Here is a 9,792-nt window from a genome sequence, read left to right on the forward strand (position 1 = left end):
GTCGAGCGCGTAGAGCGGATCAATCAGGCGTATGGCCCTGATGCGCAGGAGGGCGGTCGTGCGGCGTTTGGGTGGGGGCTCGGGAGCTTCGGGATTCGGAGACATGAGCGGAGGCAGAACGAGCGCCCCAATCCCCCGGGGGAATACGAGATGGACGAGTTCGAGTCGGACGAGGATGATCAGCGAAAACCGTGGCCTAGTGAAGCTACGCCGGCACCATCGTCCGACATGACACGAGGAGAGGGAGAGGGCGAGATCCGCGCGAGGAGGTGGGTCGCGCGAACAGCGATCTCGAACACGCGGACGGCGATGACGCCCGACGAGGATAGTCATCGGCCGTCCTCGATGTGGTGGTGGGGCCCGCTACAGCGATGGAGGCTGCAGGATGCGACAGATTATCGGTCGTAGATTGCCTATTGGACTTTTTGTGAGTCGTTCATAGCCTGAATGAGTGGTGCTGCGTGCTGAACACCCTATGAGCAGTTTTATTCATGTATACTAGTTACCATGTACTGTATCAGAAGGTAATTTGTACTTTGCTCTCCGGATCCTTCCTTTGCTCAATACCACTGTCTCCAACCAGCTCTCGCTGTCCGGTCTTGTGACCTCATTGAGTAGACATGCATGTCCGAAAGGATCTTCCGTTTATCTCACTCCTGTCGAACCGTGTCCTTGAGGCATTAAGGCGGAGAATGACCCCCAATCCACATGCTACTCTACCCTTCGTGTGGGTCGTTGCCTGGCTGATCGATTGCCCTATGTGTGTATGCGCCACAAAGAGGCGCGTCCGCTAGAATAGCTGGGTCATACAGTTACAATACTGCCAACCCGGACGTGTCGCCTATCACACCTCGCTCCCACACTGACCCGGTGAGTTCACTTCATTGACGCGGTGAGTTGGTCTCGTGTGAAGGAGAAGACTCCGGGGCAACCATAATCGCAGCCTCTCCCCCATAAGTTTGGGTACCATGACCGGTTTCACCATCCGGGACAGCCTGATCTGGTTTGTTAGCCAGGACGTAAGGTCTGTCTGTAAGTCTCAATTAGTTCGTCTGGCTGTTCTTCATGAAGGCTGAATCCAACTCTGTGTTCAGTACAGCTCCTCCAGCATACACGCAGCTTTGCGATGATGCATTGCAAGGACATGCACACAAAATCGCGGAGGATGGGACGTGGTTCTCAGGGATAGCAGCGATCAGCATCTGCGGGTGCGTCTAAAGCTAGGTGGGGATCGGCCCAGGATCACAGTGCGTAAGAACAGTGCCTTCAGCGGGCAGCTCCTTAAGCTGCAGTTCATCGAACGGGCCGTCACGAACACCGCGACCACCGAAGGGTTGTCCAGAATTTTCGAGGCGACGGAAAGCCTTCATAAGTAGCTCGCCACATGCTCCCTTAGGCGCACGGCGTACGCTGACTTTCAGAACGCTAACGGAATTACGACCGACACGTCGGGAGGACGTGGCACCGTGCATCCGATCACGCGCGCCGCCGCACCGACCGCACTGCTCCATATCCCCGTTTCTCGGCTAGGTTGTGAAGGAGTATGAAAGTTGCTGGGAGCAAACGGTCATAGAGGCTCCACAAATCTTGTGTGTGGCAGCGGTTCTTGAGCGCGAAGAGTCATGACAACAAGAGACAAACAGCACAGGAAAAGGTTTATTAGTGAGGATGAACAAAGAGATCATCCACAATCTACTCAAGCTGTGAGGGGGTTGATGACCTTTCGTGGAGTCTCCCCAGATCGAATGGTATGTAGGTAGCTGCCTGTCTGCTTGAGGGTCCAAGACGTTGTCATGATCGTGCCTTTCACCAGCCTGCAGTGAAAGAACTCCCACGAGACCCCGGAATCACGCACCGAGATCATAGGCGCTCAAGAAGATTATGAGGCAGCTCTCACCTTCCTCGTCGCCGGATGACCGTAAAGCTACCGTCAGTCCTGACCTGGGATTCGGAATTGGTTGTTCTCTTCCATCGTCGATAATCCTGGTTCATTTAAGCTCCGAACTCCGCTGTCTAGTACCGCACCATGCTGACTTACCATTCCTCACCACCACCACTACCATCCCACCGCAGCAACCCTCTATCCCGTTTACTCCCTCCAACTTACCCCCTGCTTGAACCTCAAGACGCGATGCCGCTTATAGATAGTGATCATGGGATTGTTCTCACGGATCTCAACCCTGACAAACGACTATGCCAGTATTCTTTGTGCGCAGCGTACGGGAAACATAAGGCTTGCGGAAAGTGCAAGTACGCTCGCTATTGTGTACGTTGACCTGCAATCCTTCTTCTTCTCAATAGCGAGGCCTGAGTGCGACATTCTCAGAGCGCAGAGTGTCAAAAGCTGGACTGGCCGGATCACAAGCAAACCTGCGGAAAATTCGAGACCCCTATCATGGACGCTGCAGGATGGCGCCGCGTAAGTCTCCCGTGGAAGGCTCACTGCATACCTCTTGTTCAACTCGCTGTACCGTAGATGTACAAAGGTGTATGGGAATGGGCAGCAGCCGAAGGCCTCGAGGCGCACTCGACTCCTCACAAGATCCACACGCACTGCCTGCTTGTCGACGTCGTCTGGGGGGACCGTCTCGTGGGCTCGACACCAAGCTACTTCGAACTCATGTCTGTCCGAGTCTGTCCAATCGCGGAGCTAGGGCCCGTGACTGATGCCATGTCGGCCGCTCTCGACCGCGACGTTGAGATATGCCGCAAAATTCAGGAAGAAGGTGGTCTCGGACAAGCGCGCGTCGTATTCCACTTCAGGGAATCTCCGCGGTACGCTGGTAGATACCCTCGAGACATCTATATTGTCGAGAAGTACGCGCTGAGGGACAAACCTGATCCGAAACACGACGCGCCGGATAGCTGGATGGATGTGGAGGGTTGGGTGAAACGCTTAACCAACAGTATCGCTATGTTGAAGACGATGGACAAGTGGAGTGCGCGCCTGCACGGGCCTCCGTCAGAACGTCCGAAAGGCCTACTGTATGCATCGTTCAAATATTAGGACTTCTGATAACTATTTCCCTCTGTTTCCGTGCATCGCGCCTCTTAACCCGTAGGTTCGTGGGCCCGTATGTACGAGTAAATGGGTCTGTACGTATTCTAGAGAGGCTAGGCTAGTTCTCCGTACTCCTGACATATCTGAAGCTAGGCTCTGTACACGCTCTGTACACGGATCCCCTTCTTATGTATTTTTCACTCATCGATCTGTTGGCATACTGTTAGTCATATCTCGGGACATTGTAAACCATCTGTTCGCTAGTTACGTTGGGATAAAGTCCATACGGAGCATTCCTCCACTTGCGGACTGGCGCTTCAAGTGTCGTCCCCAATCCATTAGGGGTGCTCAATTCTTGTCGGTCGCTCAGTTGCTCGCGCGCCTATAGGGCGCCTGCCTACTTGAATTCAAGGTCAGCTCAAGCGCCTGCGGCACAGCGAGCAGAGACGGACAGGCAGCGGGTGCAACACGACCGTCTAATCACGCGTGCGTCGGGCAGGGCGAAAGGAGGATGACATTGTCGAGGCGTAACGCCGGACGAGTCATCCGACTCGCGTCGCCACCGCTCTCTCGCGCGACCGGGAGGGGCCGAGCTCAAGCCGGCGGAGGCGAATACACTGACTGGAACAGTAACTAACTAGCGACTAGCGTGTTGTATGGTATGTAAAGAATATAGGGACAGCGGATGGGTGGGTAAGAAAATAACGAAGCCCGAAGTCGGGGACTTTCGAGCACGCCGGTGAGGAAGGAGGTGAGGGAAACTAAGTAGCGTGTCGTACCTTTCGAGCACGCCGGTGAGGAAGGAGGTAAGGAGAGGGGAACATTAGTGACCTGTACATATAGACTAGAGAGAAACAAAGAACTAAGCTTTGCGCTGCAAAACGCGTTGTGCGCGACAAAGGTTTTGTGCGACGGGGAAGAGAAACACGTTGTAGACGCGCGTGCTCCTTACGCGACTTAGACCCCAGTCAATCCTCATTGACTGAAACACATGATGTCCCCGAGCTGGAACTAGAGAGCGACGCGACAATCTAACAATTCAGAAGCTAGAGAGTTCCTTGACTCGATATGCGGAGTCGTCCCACAAGGATTGAGTCCAGTTGCCATCGAGGAGTCAGAGCGGCACCCCCAGCTGAACCGTATGTACATATGTCGTGCTGAATCTGTTTCTGATTTGGGCGCATTGTGTACAATAAGTCCAGGTCAACGAATTTATAAGCTCTCCCGACGTCACCATTCACTTGCTGGACTGGTTTCCCGGGCCTAACAAATATAGCATGGGACAATCCCGTCGAGATCTCTGCACCCGCTGCCGGCCCACCTCTGCTCGCTGTGCTGCAAAGGCTTGAGCTGACATTGAATTCAGGGAGGCAGGCGCCCGATAGGCGCGCGAGCAACCGAGCGACCGACAAGAATTGAGCACCCCTATTGACTCAGCCAGTTCACCCATTAGTGGATAGTCTAATGATACAATATCACCACCCCACTTCTGTCTTTTTATGTAGGCGCAGTAGCAAGCACTCGCCCTAGTCAGACAGATGTCGGCGTTGCTGTTATCTATTGGGGGCCCGGTATAACATCATGTAGAGCGTGACGTCTCTGCGAACCGACATGAAGATTATGCCTCCTAATTCTAATCGGCTGTCTTTTTTTCAACCTCCTCATAGAGTTCATGATCATTAATTAGAGGCTTGGGTGGCGATAGTTATGACAGCTAGAGGCATTGCGGCTACGACGCAATATAGGAGAATCAAGCGAGCAAAGATTTGAAGAGCATGACAATAAAGACAGCGGCTCTCGTGAGGAGAGAAAACCGCGCGAAGGTGAATACTACACTACGTAAAATGATCCAGGATGGATGCGAGTTGGACACGCGGACAGATGAGGCAGACAAGACTACTAGGTACAGTACGCATGTACTTCAGTTGTGCGGGAGAAGCGATTCGATGAGGTCACGAGCAAGGACAGTGGTGGTGAAATGTAAACGTGAAAGGGTGGCAGGAGATAACGACACAGAAAGCGTATACCGACACAGTGGGAGTAACAGTAGTGGTACTATGGGATGGACGACGGGAATCTTGTGATACACGTAAGGCGATAAATTGAGACCAAGAGGGTTGGGAGCAGGGAAAGCCAGGAAACCATTAGAATAGGGCGAACATGGCTCGATTACACGCCGTACCGCGTCGCTAACCGCTCCTGGATGACGGGGGGGAACGTTGCGACCTGCGCAGCCCAGCCAACGGCATCATGCTGCTTGAAGCCGTTGAGGAGTTGCTGGAACATGCTATTGAGCTCCGGCGAAGGCTGATTCCACCGCACGATGGCGTTGCAGAACCATAACAGACTCTGCCGTCCACAAAGAGAACCTCGTCAACACCATCCTCACATTCACAGGAGGTCAAGAGGTCATCACCACTGACCTTCGTGATACCCGCGGGATTCGTCTGGACGAGGGTACAAAGACCGCGGAAAGCGGAGTCCTTCTCCTCGTTGTCCCTGATCTCGTACAGGGCTTGGCACCATGCCTGCGCGAACTCCGGCAAGAGTGGTGCAACAAGCGACGGATGCATGAGTCCGATACGGCCGATCGACACAGCCGCATTCTCGTGGAGGCTCCTCGGTGCCTTGGGGTGGAGCAGTATGGGAATAAGACGTGAGACGAGCGGGTGAACCCATTGCTGGAATTCGGGGTCATCTGGCGGAGCATCATCAGCTGAAAGAATTTGCACACCAGGACAGGTTTTGACATACCGCGACCGTAGCGAAGTCCGATCTCTCCGACAGCCCACGCTGCATTATTGCATGCACTGATAAACTCAACCTTGGGCTCGGGATCGAGCTGAACAATGAGCTCCTGCATGATCGCTGGAATGTGTGGCCTCAGCAAGGGGAAGCAGTTCATCGCCATATCGCCCACAAGCGCATATCCAGACTGCCGCACGGCCGCGTGTGGGTGCTTCAAGCAGACAGTCAGTAGGGAGAGTAGGTTGGGCTGACCGCGCAAGATGTGCGGCTCAAGTGCCATGCCTAATCCTTGGGTAAGACCAGAGAGAAGATCGAGTGCCACGACAAGGAATGAGCGGTCGGGCTCGTCCATGTCTGGATTTTGTTGGTATGCCTGGTACTGGAGCAAGGATGTGTGCACGATCGTCGCACATCGCTCGAATATTGGTCCGGCATATGGGAGGAATGCGGGGCCCATCGCAATAGTAACGGAGGCCAAACACTGTCATGGCATCGGTATGAGCTTATTGCTGCGATTTCGAAGGGAGATTACCTCAAGCAGGGGAACAAGATCCTCATCGTCATCCTTGAGCTTCGACCAGCGCTTGAGGAGAGGGGGCATGAGGATCTCGACGTATGTCGGGTTCTGCAATGCTGAGCCGACGGCATCTGCAAGCGTGCCGACTGCGTCGTACAGGATGAGCATATTCTTGTGCTGGTACTTGTCGAAGGCAAACACGAGGTTGCGCAGCACGGGCTCGAGATAAGGTGCGAGCTCTGGGCCCGCATCCTCCTCGAGGGTGGCGAAGGCACTGCATCCTGCTTCTTGCACGCGCTTGTTGTTGTCGAGAACCATCCGCAGGAGCTGTGAAGCGAAGTCAATCCCAGATCTTAGCATGGCAACGATTCGAATTCTTCACCCCTTCCAGAGTCGGCACAAAGAATGTATTCTTGTGTTCTTCTGAGATCGGCTGCGTACACCAGCTGGCGTAACGACCAAGCGTCCAGCAGGTGATCGACCGGACCAAAGGCTATAAGACAATGCTAAGCCAACGTTCACGGTTATCTAGTTACGAGAGGACGCACCTTGGGATCGTTGAGTGTGTTGATCAGGTAAGGAACTAGGGTGGGCAGATGAGGCTCGATGGCATCGATACATCCTATCAACGCCAGATCAGCAAAGAGACCAGTGTAGCAAGGACGCCACCGCTCACCTTCCGCCATCGCTCCCAACGCCAATATGCCGCTCTCTCTCTGCAGCCAATCGTCGCTCCACAGCTTCGTCTTCAGAGGCTCCAGGAGCACGTTCAACAAATCAGGACCAAACCGGACTGCGAGAACATCCAATGCCGCCGCCGCACACTTGCGCAGGTTCCACTCCGTCGACATCTCCTCGGCGAACTCGTCATCGTCAAGATCGTCATAATCATCTTCGTCGCCCTCGTCGAGTTCCTCGCCATAAGCGCCGACACGCTTCGCCGCGCCCGCGTCATCGCCATTTGCATCGTGCTCGAGCCCGTGCGTCTTGCCGCCGTAATGCCGCGGCTTGATGTCGCTCTCCTTGTCCGGCACTGCAGCGTCCTCCTCGTCGCCCTGGAGCCACAGCAGGTCGTCCTCGCTGTACACCATGCAGTCAAGCAGCGTCGGCGCCACCTTGCCAAGCAGCGGGTGGAGGTACGGCGCGAGGTCGGGGTCCTCGGCAAATGTGAGCCAGAACTCGCACGCCTCGAGCGCGACGTTCTCGTTCCGGTCTCGAGTCGAGTAGAGCATGTACTCGGCAACGTTGTTCATCTCCGGCATCAGTTTCTCTGGACGAGATGCAAGCAACAAGACCAGCGCTTGGCAGACGTGCCTACGCACGGTCGGGTCGTCGTCCGCAGCGCGCTTGAAGAGTGCAGCGATGAATGTGTCGATGTGCGCGAACAGCGCCTGGCAGCCGATGGGAACGAAGTACGAGAGGCAGGCGACCGCGTGCGCGCGCATCTTCGAGGACGGATGCTCCGAAAGTACTAGGAACTTGGGGATCATGAAGTCTAATGGCATTGTGCCATTGATCTCCACGTCCAGCTTTCGCGGGTAGTCCTCGCAAGCCTTCTCGAGAACGTTGAACGCAGCCTGAGTGGTTCGGCGTCAGTACGGGAATTGGCTGCTCCACACTGGAAAAAGCTAGGTTCAGGAGGGATGCCACAATTAAGAATCCGCAGTGCTATGTCGCCCATCGACGCGCACGACGCTGTTCCGTATGACAGAGACCGGGGTACATTTGGTACACATTTAAAGCCATAGGCGTAGCTCAATAGTCACCTCATGCCATGCTCCCGTTCTCAGAAAACATCCCAGCATAAATGCCTGCGCCCGGTATGACCTACACCGCGACCGCGACCGCTACGTGGCCGCGGTCGCCGGCAAAGTGTCGAGGAGGACACGGGAACATTGCGTACGCCGTGTTCACCGTCCTGATCGTCCGTTGTGGTACAATACCTCGCGCGTACGTGCCTCGATTGGTCTCCCAAGAGGTTCTGCGCCTTGAACATGGCTTCTGCAACGTTCAAGCAAGTCGCTGCTTCCAATGTGAGCATCCGAGAAAACCTGTTTCGAGAGGACGATCGCGCGTCAGAAACAGGCCTTCTCGGCTGATAGTCTGCCGGAGCTGCCCACATCGAAGACAAGGACCTGATAATCGCATCCTGATGCTATGTAGAGACCTCTACAGCATCACCCACAGGTAGAGGGGCGTAGGGTAGTTGCCCTCGCCTTCAGCCGGGCGCCGAGGTTCAGGAACTTCGCCTGCCCTCACGGAGCGTAAATGCTATGAACGCATGCTACTTTTGGCTTTCCCTCCTCGGTCATGAGAGCTTTTCGGAAAGGCATGGAGTGGCGTCATGAACACCACCTTGCCCATGCACCAAACACGAAGGAGACGACCTCGAAAGCAGGATCATCGTCGGTTCATGAACGAATGTCTTATGACAACCACGCAGACGCAAAGGGGGAGACCGGAAGACGAAGGAGACCAAAACTGTGGCGCGTACCTCTTGCTGATCTGCATTGGGAGCGTCCAACATATGTACCAGCTGCTGCAGACACTCCGGCCAGTTCTTGGGCTCCAAGATGCCGAGAAACGCGACGATGTCTTGAGCAGCCGCGCCTCGGATCATGATCGACGGATCGTTGAAGGCGGCGAGAACTGCAGACTTGACGAACGCGGTGACATCTGGCGCGGCGCGCAAGATGAGGCGAGCATTATTCTTGAGGAGATAGCCCGCAATGGTGCGGATCCGGTCGTCCTCCTGGGGCATCGCCGAGAGAATGTAGGCGAGGTATGCGATGTAGTCGGGTGCGCGGGTGAAGTTGTTCAATTTCTGGAAATGAGAGTCATATGAAGCAGGCGGAGGTGAACATGGTGGACGATGGGGACGTACGTGGGTGATGTTCCGCTGTACGGCGGTGTTGCGTGTGTCGGTGGAGTCATGGATAGTCTGCAGGATTTCTTGCAAGCCTGCTTGCTGAGGCGTCCAGGAGGTCATGGTTGGAGGAGAAGATGTGAGGGCGGTCGACGCGTTCTGCCTCCCGCCCCGTTCTAAGCCAACATTTGCTAAACACTTCGCTTATCTTCAATCTATGCTGTCGCTTATCCAATTACTTGAGATAGCCCAATCTCAGACATATCAGACAAATTAGATGGGTCTCTCATCCTGCTTGTTAGTATTCAACTTCATAGTCAGCCTCCCAACCTCTGTTCTTTTGCGACGCAAAGTCCATCGGGATAGCAAATTGGGCTCAGGGTATCTCGTGGATTACCTTCATCGCCAGCGCCGGAGACCTTGCACAAGCGCTGTCAAATTACCGATTTACATATGACCTTACGTGCCGGAGACGACCCCCCTCATCGAACTCGGCCCGATTATTTACCTCTCGTTCGGCGCCGTTCTTCGTCCTCTGCACTTAAGCATCCTCCTCAGGAGTATGCAAATCGCCTTTCTAGGGCCATTGCTTTCAAGAGACTCGCGGGATCACTTCAGGGCTGCTTTCGGTCGATCGTCAACGCGTATAGGTGTGTCCTC

General features: G+C 54.8%; 3 protein-coding genes across 3 annotated transcripts; 2 read left to right on the plus strand and 1 right to left on the minus strand.

Moving 5' to 3' along the window:
* Window positions 1–6: 6 nt before the first annotated feature.
* On the plus strand, window positions 7–408 carry DICSQDRAFT_174534 (uncharacterized protein; the record flags this gene model as incomplete). Its single annotated transcript, XM_007370381.1, has 1 exon — window positions 7–408. A coding segment is annotated over one exon (402 nt), but the record flags the coding sequence as incomplete, so codon positions are not given.
* Window positions 409–2,113: 1,705 nt separating this feature from the next.
* On the plus strand, window positions 2,114–3,326 carry DICSQDRAFT_163698 (uncharacterized protein). The gene is made up of 3 exons (XM_007370382.1): window positions 2,114–2,266; window positions 2,327–2,419; window positions 2,477–3,326. Exons 1-3 carry the CDS (start codon window positions 2,132–2,134, stop codon window positions 3,005–3,007), a joined length of 759 nt encoding a protein of 252 aa, XP_007370444.1. The 5' UTR covers window positions 2,114–2,131; the 3' UTR covers window positions 3,008–3,326.
* A 1,369-nt stretch (window positions 3,327–4,695) lies between these two features.
* On the minus strand, window positions 4,696–9,255 carry DICSQDRAFT_183575 (ARM repeat-containing protein; the record flags this gene model as incomplete). The annotated part of the gene is made up of 9 exons (XM_007370383.1): window positions 4,696–5,350; window positions 5,425–5,699; window positions 5,756–6,230; window positions 6,282–6,593; window positions 6,649–6,759; window positions 6,815–6,888; window positions 6,943–7,843; window positions 8,761–9,090; window positions 9,151–9,255. 9 exons carry the CDS (start codon window positions 9,253–9,255, stop codon window positions 5,171–5,173), a joined length of 2,763 nt encoding a protein of 920 aa, XP_007370445.1. The 3' UTR covers window positions 4,696–5,170.
* Between the last annotated feature and the right edge of the window lie 537 nt (window positions 9,256–9,792).

The sequence above is a fragment of the Dichomitus squalens genome (genome assembly GCF_000275845.1).
Source record: "Dichomitus squalens LYAD-421 SS1 unplaced genomic scaffold DICSQscaffold_66, whole genome shotgun sequence".
Lineage (NCBI taxonomy): Eukaryota > Fungi > Basidiomycota > Agaricomycetes > Polyporales > Polyporaceae > Dichomitus > Dichomitus squalens.